Source organism: Mchenga conophoros, linkage group LG18 (assembly GCF_057382185.1).
Source record: "Mchenga conophoros isolate Kocher_MC1m ecotype Shallow Benthic linkage group LG18, M_conophoros_male_GT1.1, whole genome shotgun sequence".
Lineage (NCBI taxonomy): Eukaryota > Metazoa > Chordata > Actinopteri > Cichliformes > Cichlidae > Mchenga > Mchenga conophoros.
This window is the reverse complement of record NC_140543.1, coordinates 14,080,180-14,106,396: the sequence shown is the minus strand read 5'-3', so window position 1 is coordinate 14,106,396 and position 26,217 is coordinate 14,080,180. Positions and strand designations below refer to the sequence as shown.

The 26,217-nt window shown below is 39.1% G+C and overlaps 1 protein-coding gene and 2 long non-coding RNA genes across 3 annotated transcripts; all 3 read left to right on the top strand.

Moving 5' to 3' along the window:
• The first annotated feature begins 285 nt into the window (after positions 1 to 285).
• LOC146553388 (uncharacterized) lies at positions 286 to 9,451 on the top strand. The gene is made up of 2 exons (XM_085255717.1): positions 286 to 8,127; positions 8,221 to 9,451. Exons 1-2 carry the CDS (start codon positions 286 to 288, stop codon positions 8,248 to 8,250), a joined length of 7,872 nt encoding a protein of 2,623 aa, XP_085111843.1. The 3' UTR covers positions 8,251 to 9,451.
• Positions 9,452 to 11,949: 2,498 nt separating this feature from the next.
• LOC146553387 (uncharacterized) lies at positions 11,950 to 15,304 on the top strand. Its single transcript, XR_014889613.1, has 3 exons — positions 11,950 to 12,402; positions 13,840 to 13,923; positions 14,203 to 15,304. It is a non-coding gene; the product is annotated as an uncharacterized LOC146553387 (long non-coding RNA).
• Positions 15,305 to 21,476: 6,172 nt separating this feature from the next.
• Positions 21,477 to 22,814, top strand: LOC146553386 (uncharacterized). Its single transcript, XR_014889538.1, has 5 exons — positions 21,477 to 21,603; positions 21,747 to 21,839; positions 21,968 to 21,994; positions 22,240 to 22,322; positions 22,428 to 22,814. It is a non-coding gene; the product is annotated as an uncharacterized LOC146553386 (long non-coding RNA).
• Positions 22,815 to 26,217: the final 3,403 nt, after the last annotated feature.

The following is a 26,217-nucleotide window of genomic DNA, read 5'->3' as shown; positions in this document are numbered from 1 at the left end:
TGATTGGTTCTTGCCATAATAGGAATTGTAATAGTTGTCAAATGGGACTTCTCCACAACCTTCTTAATTGGACCGGGACCCAGTCCAATTAAGAAGGCAAGAAATTCTACAAATGAACCTTGACAAGGGATATATATATGACTTGTGGTCCAGATTGATGGTTGTATTAGACACATTACATTTACAACAGTTACAACTTTAAACAGCTGCTATTATGTTAAACATTATTCTAATTTCTTTTTCATTTTTCAGAAACAAGCATCACGGCTAAATACATAATCAAGAATGGGGAACGAAGTACCAAAGGAAAGTAACATGGGCAACAGCCTTAGATGCTGCAAATGTGGTACAGTCCTGGCTCCATGCAAATCATTTGCTGACTTACAGCAAATTACTACCATTAATGGACGATGTGTACATAGGTTTAATGGAGGTCAATACTACAGACCAGTTGGTTACAATGACGCATATGAGTGTGATTATTGCTTTAATAAGCCAATCAGAGACCAAGAGGAAATGAGAAGAAGAGAAGAGGAGAGGCAAAGGAGAGAGGAGGAGAGGAGAAGAGAAGAGGAGAGGAAGAAAGAAAAACTGAATCAAAGACTACAAGAATCTAAACAGCGAGCTACAGAGCAGCTTGAGAAACAACTGAGTGGCCCGATCTCAGATGAATTTGAGTCCAAGCGAGATGTTCTAATAGGGCATCTGGATGAGTTTGAAGCTAACTATGAATCAGGCAGTGACAGTGATGAGTTTCTTGAAATCCTCTCAGTGAAATGCAGTCTTCCACTTTCAAATCTCAGTCTGACTCAGCTCACAGGTGATCAGCTCAGTGAGATCCTTTCAGTCCTGGACAAACTTCTGTTTGATGAGTGGATCAGTGCTCCTCCATCCATCAGCACTCTGCAGCACACTCAGGTGTTCATCACAGAGCTCTGTGCTCTGTCTCTGGAGATATCTGAAGACGTTTCCTTACACACCGTCTCCAATCATATGCAGTCCCTAGTGGAATCCATCAGCCAATCAGCATGCAGTGTTTTTGAGATTTTCCTCTTGACTCAAGCCCTGTATCTGAACCTGATGCACCTTTTCAATGACAGCGGAAGATCTGATAGTGATGCCGGCTTCGTAGCCAAACAATGGGCAAAATATGAGATTTCCACTGAGAACCTCTTTGTAATTGAATTCCTGAGCACCCTCACATCATCACTGCAGAGTGCAGTTGGAAGAGCCTCTGTGTTCACTTTAAAGATGGAAATCCAGTGTTTAAAACTTCTCTTATCCACACTCACAGATCTAAATGGAAAAGAAGCCCACTCAAAGTCCACTGAAATGCTCCTCAAACTTGTGCAAATGAACCAATGGACTACAATGGAGGCAGTCACTCTGCTTAAAGCACTATCACAGAAATATGCAGATGATGATTCTATAACTCAAATCCTTACCTTGGTACAAGTGTATGACATACCACCAGACTGGATAGATGACTGTGGGCACTCTCTAATCCAGCTCCTTGAATCTGCTGCTCCTGAGAGATTTTGTCAGGATTTCCAAAAGACTCTAAGAGGAAACGATGAGAACAGTGTAACTGCAGTTCTAGCAGAAGTAAAGATGTTGTGCAATTTGGATGACTCTGTCATTGATATGATAAAAAACATTAACACTGGTGTCCTGAAATATACAGAAAATGTACCAAAGGAAGAACCTTTTATAAAAGATTCAGTTAAATGTGAATCTTTGAATGCAGACAACATACAGAAGTGTCTGTGTCAGCTCTGCAAAGCAGTGTTCAACATAAAAGGCTGGTGGCCCACAGTGAGGCAGGTGGTGCGGTGGTGTGGACTGGTGCTGACTCAGCAGAGTGGAGTGGTACAACTGGTTGGTGTGGAAGAAGACCCATGTGTTACAGCCATGTTTGCAGCCATGCAAGTCTGCATGGGAAACAAACTAGACATTGTGCTGAGCTCTGATCTTCACTCAGAGGAGCAAACAAAGGAGTGGTCTGACTTCTACAAGCACCTTAACATTTCACTTAACACAAACATGAAGAAGACTGACCCATCATTCCGGGATGTCTATGAAGCAGACATTGTTTATGGTACAATGGATGATTTTGTGTCAGATTATGTTCAACGTGGCATAGAGGCAATGGAAACAGGAAACCCACAGTTAAATCGTGGATTCATTATTGAAAAACAAAGTCTCAGTGCTCTGCATGCTCTGGAGCTTTCAAGACTCAAAGACGATGACTCCTTGGTGTTTGCTGCAGAGGTCTTGCAGAACCTCATGACTAAAATTTGCAGTGAAGATGTGGAACTGAGACATATGTTTATCAAGATCCTTTTTCAGGTCCTCCACAGTACCCTAAACAAAAATACAACCACTGACAGTAAAATCATTACAATCACAAAGAAAATCAGTAAAAAGGAATTTCTTTCTAATGAGGTCTTCATTCTGAACTTTCTTGAGAATCTCCTGAAAAGTTTTACAAAACAAACAGAAGCTGTTAAAAACATGACAGATCCTGCAGGGAAATGGTGTTTTGAGAATTTATTTGCCTGTGTGGAACAATTCCAAGACTTAGACAAAGAAACCAAAGAAGTCTTCAAGATGGTTTCAAATCTTGGGGAACAAAGACTTTGGTCACCAGTAGAGGTCTTAAACCTTCTTGAAGCATTAACTGATAACCACAATGACGACGACTGTATTCCCATCATGAAGATTTTGCATTTGATGGAAACATATCAGGTTTCTTCCAAGTGGAAAGATGAAAACAATAAATCTCTCCTTGAGCTCATAGAGTCATGCACAACTAAGAATCTGATCCAGCATCTAGAAAAGAGCCTTAAAGATGAGAAAACTGAAAGCACTGACAACCTTTTTGATGAAATACAGCAGATGAAAGAAATTGACAAACAAACACTGAGTAAATCATACAACATAGTAACTCATGTAACAAACTTAATCAAAACTGGTGAAATTAAAAAACTGGCAGATATTCAGCGCGCTAGGACTCTGAGTCACAGCATGGAGACAGAGGACCTTCAGGAGATCCTTGCAATCTTATGCAATGCTGTACACCTCCACAAAGCAGAAAGGAAGTGGTTTCCCAGAACCACTCAGATGATAAGCTGGTGCCTGTTGGCCCTGTCTGACACTGGGAAGCTCCTGGAGATGGGAACTGGAGAAGGGAAGTCTTGTGTCATAGCGATGCTTGCAGTGCTGCGTGTGCTTAGAGGTGAAAAGGTGGATGTGGTGTCCAGCTCCTCTGTGTTATGCCAAAGAGATGCTGAAGAATGGGCAGAATTTTACAAATACTTTGGCATTACAGTCGACATAAACACAAATAAAAATGAGGATAAAGATCGGAAAGAATGCTATCAGAAGGACGTGGTCTATGGAACCATTGAAGCCTTTGCTGCTGATCACCTTCGCCAAATATTTGAGATGAAGGATGTGAGGCCTGATCGTAACTTTCAGTGCATCATTATCGATGAAGTGGACTCACTGCTGCTGGATCAGGGAGTGCAGCTGACATACCTGTCCAGCCCCATGGTGTCCATGCAGCACCTGAACATTATTCTCACCATGATCTGGAGCCACGTCAGTCAGTATGGCTTCCTATCTACAGGACACCAGACATTTGTACGAGGTCCTCCTGCTTCATTCTTCAAGGCCATCTATGACTCAATGAACACAGAAGGCAGTGAAATTAGTGATCCAATGGACATTTTAACTATTGCTGAAGAATCTAACATTGTGCCAAAAGGATTTTCAGACGATATCTACAAGAGTGAAAACCATGAACTTCTCATTAAACTGAAAACAGTGAGTCAGGATGCTATGGTAGACTTTTTCAAAGAAATTGAGGACTATGTCCCTTACGGCTTTACTGTTTACACGCTAGATGACAAAGGACTGCTCTGTCTTCGAAAGTGCAGTCCATATAATGACCTGGACATCCCAGAGCTTTCATTTCTTGTGCTGGAGGAAGGATTGTGTTGTCCTCTCTATGAGTCAGAAGAAGTTCTCATCAAGCCCATTGCAGAATTGATCTCTGAGAGGATTCAGTACACCCCATGTGAAAACAATACAGAAAAAATCAGCATTCCTGGTTTCTTGAAGAATCTGGTGGAGAAGAAAGTCTCAGTGTGGGTTCAGAATGCCTTTCTGGCAATGTTACTGAAAGAAGGACGTGAATATGTCGTAGAAAATGACAACGTCTGTCCAGTGGACTTCAGATCCACTGGTATTGTTGAACTGAATAAGAAATGGGGTGATGGTCTGCAGCAGTTTGTGGAGATTAAACACCAAGTCAAACTGAGCACAATTTCAACAGTGACAAACTACATTTCCAACGTTTCTTTTTTTGAGAAATACCAGGGGAAAATATACGGAACAACAGGAACACTGGGGAGCAAAGCAGACATTCAGTTTTTGCAGGACCTGTATCCAAAGCTCTCTGTGTGCAAAATACCAACATTCAACAGGAAAAAGTTATTTGAGGTCAAAGGTACTCTGAAAAAAACAGCTGAAGAATGGAAATCTGAAATAAAACATGTGGTCACAGCTCAGATTTCCCCAAATTCATACAGAGATGGAAGAGCAGCGTTGGTGATCTGTGAAACTATCAACAAAGCCAACGAGATCTACGAAGAGTTGAAGAGCAGCATCCCAGGTGAAATCATTCTCTACTGCCGCAGTGACAGAGACAGTTTGAGTAAAATAGACAAGGAGCTGCTTCCTGGTGATGTCATTGTTGCCACAAACCTTGCCGGCCGTGGCACAGACATTAAAGTGTCCCCAGAGGTGAACAATAATGGAGGGTTATTTGTGATCCTCTCTTTCCTCTCTGAGAACACAAGAGTGGAACTCCAGGCTTTTGGACGAACTGCACGCAAAGGTAAACCTGGATCTGCTCAGATAATCATTTCCACTGAACACCTGCAGCCATCTTTCAGCACAGTGTCCTCTCTGGAGGAAGCCAAGAGCACAAGAGACCGACTTGCAGCAGAAAAGATAAATCATATAATGAACGATGTTGCTGAGATGAAACTGCGGGAGGACCTTTTTTCAGAATACTGTGAAACACTTCAAGATATTTATAACACCACTGATGGAGACGAGGAAAAAGCTGTTGTTGCCATCATGAATGAGTTCTGGGGGATTTGGCTGCAAACTAAATCAGAAGAAATTGATCAGTTGAAAAGAAATGAACTGCAAGAGAGTCTGAAAGCTGATTTGTCAAAGGCAAAAAGTCAGTCTGAAAGTCAGACTTCACCAAGTTCCAGCATTTATCACTACATCAAGTTTGGAAATGTTGCACTGGGTGATGGAAAGTGGGATACCGCAGCCAGACTGTTTGAAAAAGCCATGACAGAGGATAAAAGCTGGGCAGCTGTAGCATTTTACAATCATGCATACTGCACTATACAACAAAAGAAAGCAGATTACCTCACTAAGGCCATAGATGAGCTAAAGGAAGCACAGAAGTCTGTGAAGTATCTCATTGAAGAACAAATAGTTTGCCTTCAGTTTGCAAAAATGTCCTCTGCAGACTCAACCGACAGTAATGCAACCAGCCTGGAAAAACAGTTATCAACCAGGTCCACAATGTATAGTTACTTTGACAACAACATTACTGAGGCCATCCAAAAGTTGGATGAAATAAAAAAGAAAGAAAGCAATGCAGCAGCCGAAGAAACAACGATTCGTGAACTGGTGTCAGATGCTGATGAAGATCTCCAGATAGAAGCTCACAATCTCTGCAGTCGAGGTCTGAACTTTGTATTTTCTGTGAAAGAAAAGCCTCGTTTCTCATGGGAAGGTCTGCTGGTGTTCTTTCTTGGAGTTTTACAGATTGTTGGAGGAGCACTGCTCACTGTATTTACAGTTGGTACATTTGCTCAAGTTGGAATGGGACTCATTACTGAGGGAATATCAGACTGCATCACTGGCATTGACGCCATGGTGACAGGAGAATTCAGCTGGAAGTCATGGGCTATAGAAAAAGCCATTTCTATTGGAGTCTCTCTCATTGGGTTTGGAGTTGGAAAGCTGATTTCAAAGGCCTTCAAATGCTGTAAATCCTTACTTAAATTTGGCAAACAGCTTAAGTCAATGCCAAAATTTCTCTCTATACAAGCTAAAGATGGCCTCAGTGTTGCTTTGAAGGCAAATATGAATAATGCAGTAAAATACACAGCTAAAAAATTTGCAGAAGAACTAATCGCCTATGGACTGGGAAAGGCAGAAGAGGAAATCATTAAAACAATGTTAGAAGAAATCAAAAGCAAGGTGAAAGACAGAACTGATCACGAAGTGAAATTAAAAATGGAAAAAGAGCCTCCATCTTCATTAGTAGACCTGATTATTCTTTCACACCTTGAGGACAAAAAGCAACTTCACGACCTTCTGAATGACGAGAGAAGAAAGGAAGAGCTGCTGGCCGTTTTCAGAGAGTTAAGCAGAATTGCAATAGAGCCATTCTATGCAGACCTCAGCTGGCAAAACAAACTGAATTTATCCCTCTCCAAAGTGATTGAAAAAGCTAAATCAGATAGCAAAGGAAAAATAAAAGCAATTCTGACAGTTATACAAGGTGTCCACATTGGCACACTGACAACAGAAGCCATCAGTGAAGTAGCCACCCTGTCAGACAAGTTCTTTTCAAACTTTCATAAACAGCTGAAAATATTCAAAGAAACCCAAAATTATTCAGAGAATATAAAAGTAAGTGATCTGTCTGCAGAAGACATTAAACTGCTGAAGGATTTCAAGCAGGATTTAGCCAGCACCATCAGTACTTTATTGGCTGATGCTTTGGTAGAAGTTTTCCACCAGAAGGTCTCCAGTCACATTGTTTCTATTGTTAAAGACCAAGCAAATGGTTTTATTGGTAAATATGTGAGAAAGGGCTTAAAGACTGACAGAACAGAGGAAAAGCTCAGAGCTGGACAGGACAACAGATGCATTGCATACATGCCAAAAAAACCAAATTCTAACCTAAAAGTTGAAGGCGAGGCAGGTCAACACTCACAATCACATGCTAAAAAGATCAAGAACTCCACGACTGCAGGCACCATCCTTGATATCAGAGTCCTGTCAGAAGCCGCTGGCACTAAAGTTGTCATCCTAACAGAGGACAGCAATGGAAGACTTACCAAAATGCAAGAGCTGAGCCCAGACACTAGACCTGCCAATCAAACTGTGACCCTGATCTACAGACCAAAGAGTGACCAATACCCCGATGGCCATTATGATGTGCATATCAACAACCAGACAGTGAGCATAGACAACAAAGGCAAGAGCTGTCTGTTTTATGCTTTGGCACGTGGAATGAAACCACAAGCCAGTGAAGAAGAGATCACTTTGGAAGCAAATCGTCTTCGATCTGTGGAGGCCGATGCTCTTCTCAGACACCCAGGCCAATGGGAGCCTTTCATCAAGCGGAAAGAATTAACTAAAACGATCAGGGGAGGGGACTGGTACATGTTAGGAGCAGCATTAAAAGAGATGATAAATGAAAGCAAAGAGGCACTTCAAAGAGAAGTTGGAAAGGTAGGCTCCTATAAAGAGTTGCGAAAAAATACAACTAAAAATCCAGGAATTGGGCAATTCATTAACGCAGCTCACCAGCCACCAGTCAGTAGCATATTGAAGGCCAAAAAATTTAACCAGAAGAGCAGATTAGTAGAGGCCATGCTTGACGTGGCAACAAACTCATCTCCACTAAATCCAAATCAAATTTCTAAAGTGGTAGGTTCTCATGGCCATAAACTCCTGACTGCTTATGTGCCTAAAGAATTACATGAAGAATTTGGCATCACGAAAGCGCCACCCTTCAAAGACCTCTTAGCTTCAGCAATAAGTAAAGACAATGTTGTGGGTACCTTTAAGCTGATGATCCTTGACTGGATATCACGATACAGTCTGGATAGTACCAAGAATTTTCAGAACACCCCAATAAGTAAAACCAGGCTTGAATCTTTTGAAAACAGTTTTCAGAAACACAGCACAGAGATGGTAGAGACATGGTTTCCTCTACTTCAAAGTAAGGGTGTTATGACAAATGCCCATCTAACTACTATCACTGACTGGATCAACAAACAGGGCTACAATGAAAAGGTAATGCTCCTTTTAACAGACTAATGAACATCAATGCTTCTCACCAAACTTTCCATAATGTTGAGAAACTGACAAAAGTGATTTTTCTTCCAGTGCTTTGCCAACTGGGAATGTGACTGGTGAACAAGTACAAGGATCTTTCCCCCGCCTGATCACCATCAAAGACCTCACTGTATTTTGAAGATTGTGTTCCTTCCTATTTTAGTTACTCAGAAAAAAAATCAGTCTGTTGTCACCCTTAAATGCGAAAGATAAGAAAAAGCCAATACTCAGCATTACTGAATTAAGTTTAATGTTTACTGTAGTTTTCTCACCACTTTGGGCACTGGGAGTTTGCCCCAAAAGTGTAACTCTTAACTTTCCTTTTCTAAATTCTGCTAATAATCTCATGATTCTATTGATGGGAGTGGCAAACCACTGGCAAACAGATTATTTTATATTATTAAATGTATTTGGTTTGGATTCAAAGATAATTTTAAATGAAAAGTCAAATCTTTTTATGTTTTTAAAAAAAAATCTATACCGCCATGCTTTTCTTTTTTCAAAGTTCTTCAATACTTGTGTCTATTTCAAATTTAGGGCCAGTTTGCCATATATTGATTACTTATAATTCTACACATTAGCTATTTTTGATTTTACAAATAATATATGCACTTTTACTGTGGGATAGAGAGTATAAGTATGATGTGTGGTGTTCAAAACTTTAATATAATAATAAAGCACCACATTAGATTTGGGGGTTTTGTTTTGTTTTGTTTTAATTCATACCAATTTTGACACAATTAAAAATAAGCAAAATTCAAACAGCAAGTGGTAAATTGCTACTCAAACTGGCAAAGGATGGAAGCCTAGCCTGTTTACATGTGCTTCTATTATTAATTTTAACATTATTTTATATGGATATCTTGTGTGGAGGTCTGCTTAATCAATTTGATTGCTTGTAAAATATAATCAAACAAATATATCAGTAAATGGTGCAAGCTGCTAACATTTGTCAGCTTTCAATTTAAATATATTTTATTAATCAAGAGAATTAAACTCATTGCAGAAGAAAATAATGCCGCAAAATAAAGTGAACTAATAAAGGGAAATTATGTGATGTAGAAAAATCAAGTAATAACAGAAAACTATGTAATATTCTCCATCTGCATTAGTCCTTAAAATGTTTAAAATTTTGTTAAAAACAAGAATTTAAATTAATTGCATTACTTAAAGTGCTATAGCTACGGATGTTAAAAACTACTGATTAAATATTAGCAAACTATACACTGTTATTTTGATGATGTTCTGGAATGTATGTAACCTTAGATCTATCATAAATAAAATGAGCTTAAATCAGCAGTGTCTTATTTTAATCAATGGATACACTACTGGTCAGAAGTTTTAGAACACCCCAGTTTGTCCAGTTATTTACTGCAATTCAAGCCCTTCATTATTTAGGGTTGAGACTTAAGAGACTTTCCAGCATGAGACTGTAAACTTTAACCATCTGTGTATTTTTTGCACATATTACATTTGAACTAACTAAAGTGCTTGAAAAATTCAACCCTATTACTGGAGGATACTATTATAATTATCATCGTCATGGGTCTTCGATCGCTTTTTTGCATCAGTTAATTATGTTCTAGTTCCTGAGCAGGTTACTTTTCAGTGCCCCCGAGTTTGTATTCCTACTTCTTGATTTCGGGTCTGTTCATGTCTGTCCTATTCTCAGCTCTTTGTTTTGTTAATCCAGTCATGTCTCCATGTCTGTTTATCCCCAGTCCCAGTGTCAAGCCCACGTCTTAGTCTGAGTGTGTTTGCAAGTGCGCGTTACTTCCTGTTTTATTTTGATAGTCTCCTGTATTTTCCTGCTTCCTTGTCTGTTCAGAAGGATTATGGAGGTATGCCCACTCTACGCTAAAACCCCTCCTGTGTCTGTGTCTCCCTCTGTTCTCTGTTGTGCTTGCCACTCAAGCTGTGTATTCCTCATGAGTTCTCGCTTCTGTGTTTAGCAGTTCCCTTGTTTCTATTTTTTTCCTTTGCTTGAGTTTTTGCATTTTTGTATAATAAATACGTCATATTTTGTATTTTAAATACGTAGCGCTATATAAATGCAATCCATTATTAATAAATAAAGAAATATTATTTAAAATTATTTTGAATGCAAAGCAAATCTAGTATTCTGAAATAAGTATATCAGACCCAGTTTTACATGCCTATTTATCTTCTGCATTGTCTCAGTCAATGAACTGTCACAGACATTAGACACTAAGATTGTGTAGATGTACTTACTGAACCAAGTAACAGAATTACAATGGCTTGAATCTGTTTTGGTTGTCAGAAGAAGTCATGTAACACTCAACACATCTGACACAATTTCAAACGAGTTTTAAAAAGTAAAGCACAGAATAAGTCAGAATTTAAAAGCGGCACTGATAAAATGATGATAAATAATCAGATTTCCTCCTCTAAACTGAAAGAAACGTAAAGTCTGTGGATTGTGCAGTATTATACACAAGTTACATAAATTCATGCATATTACCAAAGAGCGGCAGTAAAGACTTTTTAATATCACAGCTTGACTTGATCTAACACTTTGAGGCCTAAAACATGAAACATTTTCCAGAAAATTCAAATTAAAAAAAAAAACCTGGAGTGGGTATTGAACAATATTGAAAAACAAAAGTTTTTCAAAATGCAATTGCATATATGAGATTTATCTTGTATAACATTTGCTACATCTGGCACACTGATGATGTAGAAGTCTCAAAAACTAAACAAAAAAAACTAAAAAAAACCTCGTGATGTGATTTCTCTCACACAGATAACCTTTAATCTTGCAACCTAAAAACTAGCTTAAAGCCATGAACTAAGAAAATTTCTCTCTGAATACCTAAAAATTTGTTGGGGTTATTTCTTCGCGTGTTTTTAGTAGCATGCAGTCTTTGTTCATACCTTGGTAAAGAGAATACCTACTTCCTTCTGTTTTCCAGACTTTCTGACAAACTAAGCTAACACTGAATTAGTCATCAATCATATTTTTCACAGAGATGGAGAGAATTGAGCCAAAGGTTTACAATAGTTAGTACGTGACAAGTGATGGAAACTGTGGCTTTGACTGTGGGTTTGTGTGAGCATATATGAGCCAAGAGATGGCTGTTTGCTTTGTCTATTGCTGTTGCGTGAACTGCTATTTCCTCATTATTGTTTTGTAGATGTGGCTTATTGTGACACCAGTTTTATTCATCAACTATGGTTGAAAGCTTACATTCACATCACAGGAATAATTTCAGGGATTTTAATGATTTGTTTGAAGTGTTCTTTCTCCCGGTTAGAATGATTGCACAGAGTACATCTTTAATTCTGTGCACTGCCACAGAGAACTGTTGATGTTGTAACAGCAAACTGTACTTTGGCAAATACATGAACAGGTTAAACAGTCAGTAAGTACTGAAAGTCATTACTGCAGGCAAATCACCAGCATCAGTCAGATCAGATCAAAGCTCTGCAAATATACATTTATTACTGCAAGTCATCAAGGAAAGGTCTGATGGATCTTCCAGGAATAGTGATGTTGCTTTTAAGATTACTGATTGGTTAGTAGGCGGCAATACCTTCATTTTCATAGTACAGAAACAGTTGCATACTTTGATCTCTTCAGTTTGTTTACTTGTAAGTTTGTGAAAGTAGATGTGAAAGGATTGTGGCTGCATATTCATAGGCTTTTTACATGTTATGATACTAATTTAAAGGCTTGTAAACAGATCTTGTGATTGTTGAGATAGCATGGATAGCTGTTACATCCTGTCTTCAGTCTTTATGCTACATAATTAAGTTTGTAAGTTGTTTTTTTTTTTTTAAATATAGTCTTCCATCTATCATCTAGGAAGAATATAAAGAAGCATAATGAAATTAAACTCAACTCAATTTTTTTCTAAACCAAGATTAAAGAAGTGGTTTTCACTGTAGTAAAACCACAGCTGTCAATGTATTTGGGTCACACCTCTTATGCACTCTTATTAATGTAAGTAAGTTTCGTGTTGATAATGACTTGCATGTTGTGGACATGACTTGCAGTTTCCTGGCAGTCTGTTATTGCCACATCTTTGTCCACAGCAGTTCTAGTGAGCATCAGCTTTCTGTTCATTTCGTTTGTCAGCCATGGACAAAACTGTGCTGCTGTTGTGCCTGCAGGTTGTTCTGCTCATCACTGCCTTTCCTTCGGACGCAGCTGGTCAAGTCGTAGTGAAAGGTCCAGATCAGTTAAAAAGATCCGCAACAGCAATCAAAAAGGTAGGGATACATACCTTTAATTATCTGTCTGAAATTACTACAAATTCCATATTATATTTTGTAGAGAGAGGAACTTAATGCAAGAAGAGAAAGCTCGCTGTTTTAGCTTGTATCAACAGACCTGGATCACGTGGCTGGCAAATGTGTTTGATTTTGAGTGTATTTCTACTTTTCCATTACAAAATTGGAACGTAGCATCATAATAGGTGTTTGTGCAGTTTTATACTCCCTTAAGTTCATTCCTTGTGTTTGGAAAGATTCATCAAAACTTGAAATTTTTTGGAAAACATGCATGGCGTATCCTCCAAACAAAAGAGGAGGGACCATCGGGCTTGTTATCAGTGCTCAGCACCAATGGAATTGACACATGTCAACACATGCACATGTCTAAAGCTGCCATTACTGCATGAATTTATATACATAAATACATGCATAAGAGCAACAGATGCTCCCAGTCATATGACATATTTTGTCAGGGGGTCCTTTGGATATTTCAGCAAGACATTGCTAAGCCACATACTGCATCTTTGCAATAGCACGGTTACGTAAAAGCAAAGTCCGGGTACCTAACTGGCCTGTCAGCAGTCCAGACCTTTCACCAACTGAAAACTAAGTGCACTGTGAAACAAGAAATACAACTGTCACGTACTGTGTGGCAGGCAGTGGTGGGACCCAAAAGCAGGACTCAAAAACAGAGTTGTAAGCTAAAAGAGAAAGGTTTATTGCTGCGTAAAAATATTCAAAAATAAAAGAACTAACAACTGAAAACTCTGAAACTAGTAACAAAACAAGAAATAAACAATTAGGGAATACCAATAGAAACTAACTGATCAAACTAGGAACACACGAGAGACTACACAGCTAGCAGAGACAATGTGACAATGAGCAGAGAGCGACTGAAGATTTAAATACACACAGGATAACAAGGGGATGGGCAACAGGTGGGAACACAGGAGGAACAAATCAGAGACAAAAAGACGGGGGAAGAAAAACTGAGCAAAGTGCACAAGAGACCAGGACTACCAAAATAAAACAGGAAACACAACACAGAGCCAGACAGTGAGACAGCGATGGAGACATGATGGGGTGGGAAGAACACAGATGAGACCAGGACACAAAAGGAAACAGACTAAATGAACAAGTAACTAAGAACTCGTTACTTGTACCAAAACAGTACATTTTCTCAGTTTAAACATTTGATCTGTTGTTTTATTAGATCAAATGTGGGATTGTGAGATTTGCAATTTATTGCCTTCTGTATTTATTTACTGTTTACACAGGATCACAATTTTTCAAAGTCATTGTGGACTTTGTATATTAATCTATAAATGTCATGACCATGATTTCTTTATACAGTAACAACGTGTCTATATTTTATGTTGATTTTAATTTATCATCATTACATAAAAACGCAATGTTCATGTCATTTCATTATAGGTGGCAAAAAGGACGGTCAACCCACCAAAGCAAAGACCACAGAAGAGAAGGTGTTCCCATAGACCTGGAGCATGCAGACCATTGGTAAATTGTTTTGTTATTCACATTTTCTTTATTTCCTGCTGTTGCAGAACAGCAACTTGATAAACACTGAATCATCTTGTGAATTATCCTTCTGTTTCCAAAGCTTTCTTATTACAGAAAACAATAATGGATTGCAAAGCCCATGCAAGAAAAAGCTGGTCCTGTTACTATGATCACTATTGAATTTTTTTTTTTTTAAATTTCAAGCACATAGATATTTAAAGCTAAAGCAGAGCAAAGACTGTTTTATCAGTTATTTATTCATTTCTCTCTCTGCAGGGCCAGTAATTTACCCATCACAGATTGCTGCGGCCAGAAACTCCTTCCTGCATTTTTCCATTGACCTGGGTGCTTCAATAATCTACGCATATAAACTATCACAACAACAGATTCTCTGCAAACATGTTGCAACATTGCAGTTGGTGCAGCAGTCACCTCGCATACATCACCGAAACAGACAGATGCTAAATTTGAACCAGCTCACTGGACTCCTCTGAGAAGTCAGAAATAAAACACAAATAACATTCAACCACTAAAACTAATTTTGGAAGTAAATATAAGGCGGAGTATTAGGGCCACATTAAGAAAATAAAATATTTTGATTAATTTGAGAATGAAGTCAAAATTTCAAGATTAAAATCAAAAATCTATTTTGAGAAAAGCATCGAAATGTGGAGATTACTTTTGTTGTTTCAAGACACACTGCCACGTTTCTTATACCTTTGTGTAGATGAGTTAGCCATTTCACATTACGTGAATGCAGCTTTCTGCACCATCTTTTCAACATCCTTTTACATTTACCATAATATGTTTGTGTGCTAAAAAAGAAATAATTTCCTTCTTTGTTACTTAAGTCGATTCTGAAGTACGATTTCACTCAGAGGGTACAGCAACCATGGCTGATTGTCTTGAAACAAAACAGAATTATAATATTATTCTCAAAATGATGAATAGTATTGTTTTTCTTAATGCGGCCCTAATACTACGTCGTATAAATAACCTCGGCATCTTAATTTAAAAAAAAAAAATCCTAAAGCACTTAACTGTTTTAAGATTTTTTTTGTAAAACTATGAATTTGAAGAATCGTGGATAACAACAATAATTGTTTTGATATTACATAAACATATAAACATTGCATGTTGTGAGGATTAACCACAGGAACATAAAAAGTGTTTTTGGTAATTACCAGTATTGTGTATTTAGGGCAGCTGTGAGTACCTTGTGTGGAACCTTGCACTGGATAGTAATAATAATTTTGTTAAGTACTGCATGTGCTGAATATAAACTGGACTAATAAAATATTTAAAGCACTGCACATTTGCGTGAATTAGACTGATATTCTGAAAAGAAGTTGTGTAGTTAATTGTAAGATTATCCAATGATGACAAATAAAGACATGATAACATGGTGTTAAACACAGCGCCAGAAAATCAGATGTATCAGATGTATATTTGCTTCTCCTTCAAGCCCCTGACTCACTGACTTTGAACAACTGTAAAACTTGCACATGTTTTCTGCACATTTTATTCAGTAACTTACTGACTTACCTGTGTTTGGTTTTAAGACAGTGAAAGAAGAGTTTTCAAATTTTACTAAAAAAAAATAGTTTGATCAGACAATCTGTTCTTGCACTGAGGATGCAACATCAAAACACAGAAGAAGCTTTTCTATATGCAAAAAAAAAAAACCTTATTTTCTTTGTAACACTCACTGAAACTGTCAAACTTTTTTGAGCAGAGTCACAGTCACATTACACAGTAACTGGTGGCCACAAGCAAACACTACAAAATAAGACTTCTGTTGCCCAGAACAGGAACACTTAAAAGCACTTGAGTCTTAGTTTAGTAGTTTCAGTATCAAAAACAGCAATTGTCACACTGCCAGTGTACTTCAATGTAGTTCATTTACTGGAGGTAAAAACCACTGAATGTGAAATTCCTTTGTTTAAATCATCCTTTATACAAAAAACTTAAACCTCTACACTTTAATACCATCAGTAACACAAAAATATTAGAACTGCCAGCACTAATGTATTCAGGAGACCAATGCATGAGGAGTGAGGAGTGATCAGAGGCACTAAGCGTTCTGACTTATTAGTAGGTTGGCTCCAGCTCAAAGAGTGTAAGCCTGTTTGAGGTGCACATTGTTTGAAATAAGACAAATTTAAGTACAACTTTATCCTACTATAAAATTAGCCTGTGCAGAGGGAAAATTTACAGCTCAGCAGCATTTTAAAGGGATCACCTGATGCCTCCACTTTGCCTCCAAAGATTCAAACATGAACAAAACTTAAACTGTAACTGAACAAAAATTGTAAATGACATCAAAAAATCAAAACAAGTTTAATAGTTCAATGACTTTGTAGGTAAGTTTGAATAATGTCTATACCTGAAAGTATGTGGAAGATGCTGTCACCTCAGTTGCCCAAATAACTATTATTATCACTTGCATGCTGATAACAGCTTGCATGTTGTGGTCATGTCTAATAGTTAAAAAAAAAACTTCTGTGCAATCAAATAAATGCTTTGTGTCTTATCAAGCTAAAAGACTTTGTACGTCCTTCAGCACCACTTATTAGGAGATTTGAGTGAGAGCATGTAAATGTTTGAGCTTGTACTGTTGACCCTGTGTGGATCAAAACCCAAAATAACTTAATATTTTTTAAAGACATTAAATGTCGAATCATTCACCCTGAAAAAGAACTGTTCAAAAAATCCTTAAAAAATGATGAATGTTTGTAAGCTTATGAACTCAACTGTAGTTTGTACTTAGTTACCACTAGTATTGTAATGATGACTTTCTCATTATTGTTTTATAGAAGTGGCCAATTGTGCATAAACTTTCATTTATCCACAACATGTTTCCTGTTAAAACAACTGACACTTTCCAAGAATTAAGCGATTAAGAAGGAAGGAAATGTTACATACAAAATAAATATGTTAACTTTTTTAAAATTATAATTAGATTCTGTCTGATATAAGTCATTAACAAACATCAGTACCAGCACTTACCATAACATAGAATTATGACTGGAAACAGGACGAAATCTCAAGCTTAAATGCGAAAGGTTATATAATGAAATTGTTGGTAAAGTCACACACACATTGGCGTAATTAGAAACTCTTAATGGTTCTGGTGGATGGGTTATATTTCTAGTCAAGGCTAGCTGTGCTGTAGTAATGGCTGGTCCATTGAGATAAAGTAAGTTGCACTATTTTTTAAACATGAAAGAGATGAAGATATAATTAAACTTCCATTATTTAAATTCAATTGAAATGCCTTAACAGTGCTATTAATTTCATTTTAATAAAATTTTTAACATTCTTGAAAATGTTTTTTAACGATTTCTTTATCCTGAGCTGTTATTAGCCAAGTATAAAGTATAAATTGGGGGAAGTCCAGCCAAATTTGACGGGGGAGTTCATGTGTGATGTATCTCATGACATGCATACTATGTCACGATGAATGTCCAACGTGAAACAAATGCAAAAGCAGAGCATAAGATCACCAGTGGTTGATAAATATGAAAATCAAAACAGTTGGGATTAATAAAAAAAATTTTTTTTTAAACGTACAGACGTCATTAGTCACCTTATGTGTTGCATTTCATTGAGACTGGCTCACTGGTTAAGGGGGAGATAGGATCCATACACACGTATACATAATAAACTACAATCTTAATAGTAAGTATATAGTAACCAAAAAATAGTCCAAAATGTATTTTTCCCATTGCATTCCTGCTTTGTTTTGTTTGTTTTTTGGGGGTTTTTTAAGTTAAGCAGTGTCAGTTGCCTTAGCCAATGCTAACACTGGCTACCTTGTTGTAACAGCACTGAAGGACTGTTAAGTGATTGAAGGACAGCCGTGGGGAAATGATGAGACCTGTGCGATGATGGCACAGCATCTTACCTCTCTGTCTCAGCTGCCTGGACAGGACAGGACTTACCTGTCACTGATCAGCAGACTGCTGCACAGGCTACAACATAAAAAAGTGTTTTTATATTACAGGTAGTAATCTTCACACATGCAAATTAACTCTCGCACAGGCAAAATTTAATTTGCTAGTACTAAAGTGAATTATCTCTCATCCTCATTTTTGTTATCATTCAATGTGTTCCATACTAGCTCTAGGAGCACATAAAGGTTGGCTTTGTGTTATTTTTAGTGGGTCGGTCATGGACAGAACTTTGATGCTGATCCTGTCAGGCCTGCAGGCTTTCCTGCTCATCATTGCCTTTACTACTTCTGCTTCTGCAGCTGCTCTGGTCACAGTGGGTAGTTTCACAACAGCATTCAAACATGAAATGACAGTCAGTCGTATTTAAAATATATAGCTGATAATGCGCTAATAATATTAAAAAAATTATATCTGCTATGTGCAATTATATATTTGTGATGAAGAGGGAAGTTTAGAAAAGCTAGTGTAAGACTGATTAGAAAAGAAGAGACAGTTCTATAGTCTAGATTGAGAGCATGTGGCTGGTAAACATGTTTGGTTTTGACAGTTTTATCATATTTCAGTAAAGACCTGAATCTATTCTTGCAAGCGTTGATATGTAACATGTTAAACCTATCTACAAGAAAATCTGTTTGCTTTGTAACACCAACAGTCAGAGCATATCCACAATATGTTACTAGTGTTCAGTAAGACTGGGGGGGTCTTTGTCAAGCAAAGATCAAAGTCATCAATAAGAACAGGATGGACAAAACTGGTACATGTACACTACAAGACTGATAAAGTGAGGGGAACTAATCAGCATGTGAATGATGGTGGAGTGTGGAGTGAACAACTGAGGACCTCTGGTGGGTGAAATCGGTGTTGCAAGGAAACAGTCATAAATGACCACCAAGGGTATGACAGAAATATTCAGCACAGACCAAACTGGCTTACATAATTGATGAGGCTGTGCTCATGTCATATGTGCCACCCCTACATGTCATATGTAAAGATTAAAAACTGCACTCAAAATGTAATGCAATGTACATAAAATTTGAGTTTCATACTGTAATAATGCATAAATTAATAGACAACCAGCTCCAAAACTGCACTTTTGATTTCAAAATTAAGGAAGAAAATATGGCAGAAGAATTGGAAAACAAACATTTTTCGATTAACATGATTTTTAAAAAATGGACATCGTGACATGGGCGTCGTGTAATTTTCATCAAGATTCAGAAAACAGTCTGCAAGTGAGCACAAAAGCAGAGTCAGTCTGACTTATTTTTAGTTGGTCTGTCTTTATTTTTAACTATTGTATACAAAGTGAAGCATTTTGAGGTAACATCCTTTCACATATACACATATACATTCCTCTGAGTTGTTAAATTTGTTGATATTTACTTGTCTTGCATTAGCCTAAGTCAGGGGTAGGCAACTCCAGGCCTCTAGTGCTGGTGCCATTCAGGTTTTAAATCTCACCCTGGGTCAACACACCTGAATCAAATGCTTAGTTCATTACCAGGCCTCTGGTGAACTTCATGACATGTTGAGGAGGTCATTTAGAAATTTGAATGAGCAGTGCTGGATCAAGGACATATAAAACCTGCAGGACAGCGGCATTCAAGGCCTGGAGTTGCCTACCCCTGGCCTAAGTAGATGCTGTAGTGGTCTGTCTTAGTGTATCTATGTACTATGACCAAAAGATGGAGTCAGTCCACCTTTATTTTCATTCAGTATAGTTTGTTACATGCAAAATTAAGTATTTATTTGGAGACATTGACACAGATAACAATTTACCTAAAAACTGTCTTTAATAAACATCAAAACAAAGAAGAAGCCTTGTTTATTAATTTATTTATTATCAGCTAATGAAAAATGGAAAGGAAAAATGTGGTAAATACTCTAACTTTAGTCTCACTAAACTTACTGTAACTTTCCATCTTGTTTATAGTCATATCCAGGATGTGATATAAAACATATTATCCAATATTTCTTATGCAAAAGCTACTGGAAAATTACATGTTTACCATTTACAATATTTCTTGTAAAAACCTAAATACACTCTTACTGCTTCCAGGTGTGTCTTACACAATGCCAAGGAGGAAAAACATCAGCAATAATCCTAGAGACGCTGCGGTTGCTTCCTATCAATCTGGGAAGGATTAAACACCATTTCTAAATAATAAGTCCATCATTTTTCCAGACGTGGCTGTCTGAATAAGTTCACTGCAAGGCCAATCATGCAGACAAACTTCAGATAAAGAAAAAAGAGCCTCAGACTCTAGAGACATTAGTTAACATTTTAAATGTATGCTAATAAGTACAGTTTGGTTTGTTTGGAGTGGTTTCTGTCACAGTTACGTCAAAAAGGGCCCAGATGCAGAAGCCACGGACAACAAGGAAACAAAACTAAGCTTTAATTAGGTCAGGTATAGAAACAAAATAAAACAAAATCCAGAGTGAAAAAGGGACTGTGAACATCCTCATGAGACCCACAGAGGAACAAACCCAGCTTATCTGACGAAGATATAATGAATGACGCCACTATACATACACACAAGGTAATCAGAGGAAGTAAACACAACTGGGGGAAACAGGGCACAGGCGAACAGGATCTAGAGAACAACAAAGGGGAGTAAGACTAAATGCAAAACACAGGATCGTGACAGCTGCCAGGAGAGAGCCGCGTCTTTCTAAAAGGAACATGGCAGCACAGGGACGATGTCCTCTAGTGAGACAAGACCAAAGTGGAGACATTTGGACATCATGCACAGCCCTGTGTTTGGCAAAATCACACACAGAATATCAACACAAGGATCTCATACCAACGTTTAAGCATGTTGATGGTGGGGTGATGGTTTGGGCTTGTTTTGTAGCCGCAGGAGCTGGGCACCTATCAGTTACTGAGTTGATTAGAACTCAAATATATGAGAAAGTGTAGAGTCAAATGTGAGACTAACTGCGGGACAGCTAAAGTTGGCCAAAATTGCAAAAGGCCCAGACAAAGTCCAGACCTCAACCGAATTGAAATAATTTGTCAGGACTTTAGAGAGCTGTGCAAAAGCAAATGTTCACAAATAGCACTGTTCTGCTCAGTTAAGCCCTCAACCAGCTTTCTACTGGAAGCCTCATCCAAGCACTGACACTTGCATTTCTATGCCTACGCACTTTTTAACTCTAACTTCTAAGTAATAGTAGACTAGTGTTTGCACCACAGACACTCACCTAATGCATCAGATGGATGCATTGTGAACAACTCAGGGTTCAGTATCGTGTCCAGAGGTACTTTGTGACGCAGATAAGTGGGGCGAATTCTCCCACAAACATCTACTTCAAATTATTGTTTCTAAAGGGGATTCTACAAGTTAGTCAGTTGAGTTCTAGGAAAACATTCTTCTGTGGATAACTGCATGTGCTGAAAAGTCAGAAGAGAGTCAGCGTTATGAAAATATGTGCATGTGCATGGACAAATTAAATGCCTCGATTCTGCCTCTATCAGATATCGGATTTCAGAATCTTTATTGTAAACTCCCTCCTCTCTGTCCACGTAGAAATGATTATTTAGCAGGGATTATATAAATACTGGAGTGTTTCACAACTGCATTACACTCCTCAGTTCACCATGGACAGAAAAGTGCTGCTGCTCCTCTTGAGTCTGCAGGTTTTCCTGCTCATCACAGCCTTCACTTCCACAGATGCAGCCACACTGCCAGACGATCAGAAACAATCTCTGGATGTGGTAAGAAGTCATAAACTTTGGGAACTGCTGGATACATATTAATGCATGTTTCATGTTGTTGCATTAGATGCTTTATTTATTTATTATTTTTTCCTAAATTTTCTAAGACCAATAGTGAATAAAGCATTCTCTTGTTGGTGAAGGGAATAACCAGGGATGACAGACGAAAGGGAAGAGAAAGAGTCAAACGACAGTCCTGTTCCTCGAGGCCTGGTGGATGTTCCCTCCTTGGCCAAGTAAGACCAGATTTCTTTATTTTTTCATTCACAGTAAAATTAATGGATCTAATAATAAACTCACCATTAAAGAGATTGTCTTGCATATAAATGACACAAATTAATTATTTGTTGTTGTTTTGCCACAGGCCAACCCTAATATTCCTGGTAATAAGGTAAACTTACCACAGATGTCTGCAAGTAGCATAAACAAGTGAAATGAGGTGTCTAATGGGAGGCACTGTGCATTGTATATTTGTGTGCATGCTACAGATTAAAAAAAAAAAAAACTGATTTAGAAGTTTAGATGTTGCCAAAAGAACATCTCACTCAGGCAGCGCTGCTTTCATGTCTAACACGTGCAGCCTGTGGAAGCAGGCTGTGTTGTAATCACACTCTGTTTCTCTCTCTGGTTTTACAGAATGGTAAAACAACATCAATGCCTCCCCGGGCCGTTCTGAAGAAAACCTGAAATGTTTTTTTCGATACACAAAACAAAAAAAAGTGAGCAAAGAAGAACTCATCTATGCACTCAGGAAAACTGCTATAGTAACTGATCTATTACAACCAGTCAAATGTTAAATACGTTTTTTTCTGTGTGTGTCTCAGTGATCAGAAGAAAACCAGATGACCCACCGGAGAGCTGAAAACTGAGACCTTTACCGACTACATCTTCCTTCGTTACAAGAAATGTTTTTCGTTGTTTCCATGTACTATTATGAAGGCAATAACCAGTGATGCTTTGCATGATGTAAGAAATCCCTATATTCTTCACTGATATGTATCTGCATTAAAAGAATCAATAATCCCCAGTATACATTTGCACTTATCACACCTGACTGAAGGAAAGCATGAAGCATTCAAACTTGCAGAAAGGTTTTATGGTCTTACTCATGTTCTTCATTGAAATAATAAGCTTTCTCCAAGTGCTGTTGATTTCATAACAGTTCACTTTGTGTATTCTGTGCTGCAAAATAAAGCTGACTGAAGTAGAAATTGTCATCTTTGTGCATCATCTTTAACGGTAATAGAAAGCAATGAAGCATTAAACTTTAAAAAAGCTGTCATCGTGTAAGTGCTCAGCTGGGTCAGTAAATCCTGTACAGTTCTGCGTAGTTTTAAAAGCAAAGCAGTGGAGGCACTTGAGGTCTGTATAATGTTTAACTACAGTGTTATTATTTCATTTTGATGCTGCCTCTCAACTTCCTCCTCCCTGTCCACATTGAAATTATAGCTAGCAGGGAGAATACAAATATTCAAGAGTTTCACAGCTGTATCACACTCCTCAGTTTATCAAATTCAAATTTTATTTGTCACACACACACACAACCATACACAGTATGACATGGGGGTGAAATGCTTGTAGCTGTACAATGCCCGACCATTAAATGACAGAAGAAAAGTTTTACAATATTTACAATTTACAGTTTACTACAAAATTTACAAATTAACTTAGGAATTTACAGTAAAGAATATGCAAATAGCAGAAGAGATTATAAAGATAAGGATTATAAATTATAGGAATTATAGGATTATAGGAAATGTGTGGTGGTGCGTGTGGTGACGTGTGTGAGAGTCCAGTCTTATAGTGACGTGTTTGGGAGAGTCCAGTCCTACACCTGGTTCAGGCCCCGAATAGCCTGGGGGAAGAAGCTCCTCCTCATTCTCTCTGTTTTGGCCTTAAGGGAGCGGAAGCGCTTCCCAGACCTCAACAGTGAGAAGAGTCCGTTGTTGGGATGGGAGAGGTCCATCATAATCTTCCTAGCTTTGGACTTGCACCGCTTGGTGTAGATGGACAGCAGGTCAGGGAGCTCTGATTGAATGATGCGTTCTGCCGAGCGCACCACCCTTTGCAGATCTCGTCTGTCCTGCTTGGTGCTGTTCCCAAACCAGGTGCAGATGTTTGCCGTCAGGACGCTCTCGATGGTGAAGGAGTAGAAGTTCTTGAGCACCTTCAGTGGCAGATGGAAGTCTCTAAGTCTTCTGAGGAAGAAGAGACGCTGACGGGCTTTCTTAACCAGGGTGTTGATGTGGCAGGACCATGACAGGTCCTGAGTGATGTGGACACCCAGGTATCGGAAACTGTCCACTCTCTCCACTGGCGTGCCACTGATGATGAGGGGTTTGTAATTCCTCGCCTGCTTTGTAGTGAAGTCCACGATCAGCTCCTTAGTCTTGCTGATGTTTAGGAGGAGGTTATTCTCCTGGCACCAGGTCTCCAGGTTCCTAATCTCCTCCAGGTAGGCCGTCTCGATGTTGTCGGAGATCAGGCCCACAACAGCAGTGTCGTCAGCAAACTTGACAATGGAGGTGGTGTCTGATGTGGCTACACAGTCATAAGTGTACAGTGAGTACAGCAGGGGGCTTAAAACACAGCCCTGAGGCACTCCAGTCAGTGCTGAGTGAGATGGAGGGGGAGACTTGTTTTCCTACCCTCACTGATTGGGGTCTGTCTGTGAGGAAGTTGAGGATCCACTGACACAGTGATGAGCTGAGTCCTAGATCCGTCAACTTGGTGAAAAGCTTAGAGGGAATTATTGTGTTGAATGCTGAACTGTAGTCCACGAACAGCATCCTAACATAATTCCCTCTGCCAGTGTCCAGGTGACTCAGGGATGTGTGGAGCAGGTGAGATATGGCATCGTCTGTGGAACGATTAGTCCGGTAAGCAAACTGAAGTGAGTCGATGGTGGCAGGAAGTGAAGAAGTGATGTGATCTCTCATCAGTCTTTCAAAACACTTCATCACAATTGAAGTCAGTGCTACTGGACGGTAGTCATTGTGGCAAGCGGGCTGTTGTTTCTTTGGAACAGGGACAATAATGGACTGTTTGAAGCACGTGGGAACCACAGCTTGGGCCAGGGAGAGGTTGAAGATCTCCGTGAACACCGGTGCTAGTTGATCAGCGCAGGCTCTAAGGACCCGGCCAGGGATTGCATCTGGTCCTGCTGCCTTCCTGGTGTTCACCCTCCTGAAGGTGTTCCTCACGGCATGCTCTGTGATGACGAATGCATTTTCTTCACTGGTGCACTCCGAGCGCGCGCAGCCGTTTGTTGTTTTAATTGCTGCGGCGTCGAAGCGAGCATAAAACGTGTTCAGCTCATCAGCCAGTGAAGCATCTGCATTCATCATTGAAGAAGCTGGTCGTTTATAGTCCGTTATAGTCCGCAGTCCTTTCCACAGGCTCCTAGAGTCGCACAGCCTTGTATAGGTCCATATTACCGGAGACAAGCCCTTCATTGTAGGCAGCGGTGCGTGATCTCAGAGCGTCGCGGATGTTTTTATCCACCCACGTCTTCTGGTTGGGAAACGTTCGGATGATAGTTCTTTCTGCTGTGTCGTCCGCTAGTTTCCCGATAAATCCCACAACCGCTTCCGTAAACATGTTGATGTCATCAGAGCTGCGCCGAAACATGTCCCAGATGTCATGGACAGAACTGTGCTGCTGCTCCTGTTGAGGCCCCGTGCAGGCCCCTGCACGCTATGTACCACTGGTAGCTAAAAAAAAAAAAAATTGCTGGCATCCAGAAATCCTACCAGTAGCTGGAAAAAGGTGGACTCAAAGACAACACAGAGGCACTAATCATGGCAGCACAGGAACAAGCCCTAAGTACAAGATCCATAGAGGCTGGAGCCTACCACACCAGGCAAGACCCCAGGTGCAGGCTGTGTAAAGATGCCCCTGAGACAATCCAGCACATAACAGCAGGATGCAAGATGCAAGCAGGCAAGGCATACATGGAACGCCATAACCAAGTGGCGGCACAGTATACAGAAACATCTGTCCCGAGTATGGCCAAGAAGGGCCGAGGTCAAAATCGGAGGCGCCTCTAAGGATGGTTGAAAATGACCCAGCTAAGACCCTCTGGGTTTTCTAGATACAGACGGACAAACTGGTGATAGCTAACCAACTGGACATAGTAGTGGTGGACAACCAGAGGAAGACGACCGTAGCGACTGACATAGCGATACAGAATGATAGCTGCATCTGGAAAAAGGAACATGAGAAGCTGGAGAAGTACCAAGGACTCAGAGAAGAGCTCCAGAAGATGTGGAGGGTGAAGGTAACAGTGGTTCCAGTAGGAATCGGAGCACTTGGTTCAGTGACTCTGAAGCTAGCCGAGTGACTCCAGCAGATCTCAGGAACAACATCTGAGATCTCTGTCCAGAAGAGCTAAGATACTGTGCAGGACTGTCTTTTTGTGAAGGTAATTATGTATGAATGTAAACTCAGAAATCAAAATGTTATCTTGCACTGAAATGAATTGTCACGTGTCACATGTGCAGTTATTACACCCTCCGAGTCATAAAGAACTTGACTTAAATTTATAACCACTTTATGCAGTAAGTAAGAAACAGAAACAAGTCAAATCAGGTGTGCAATATCAGGTCGTGTGTA

What these genes read in the sequence shown, in the direction of transcription:
- LOC146553388 (XM_085255717.1), top strand. Translation starts at nt 286, where the DNA reads ATGGGGAACGAAGTACCAAAGGAAAGTAACATGGGCAACAGCCTTAGA. An exon ending in AACAGGGCTACAATGAAAAG is followed by an intron (nt 8,128 to 8,220) that starts GTAATGCTCCTT and finishes TTTTTCTTCCAG; the next exon opens with TGCTTTGCCAACTGGGAATG.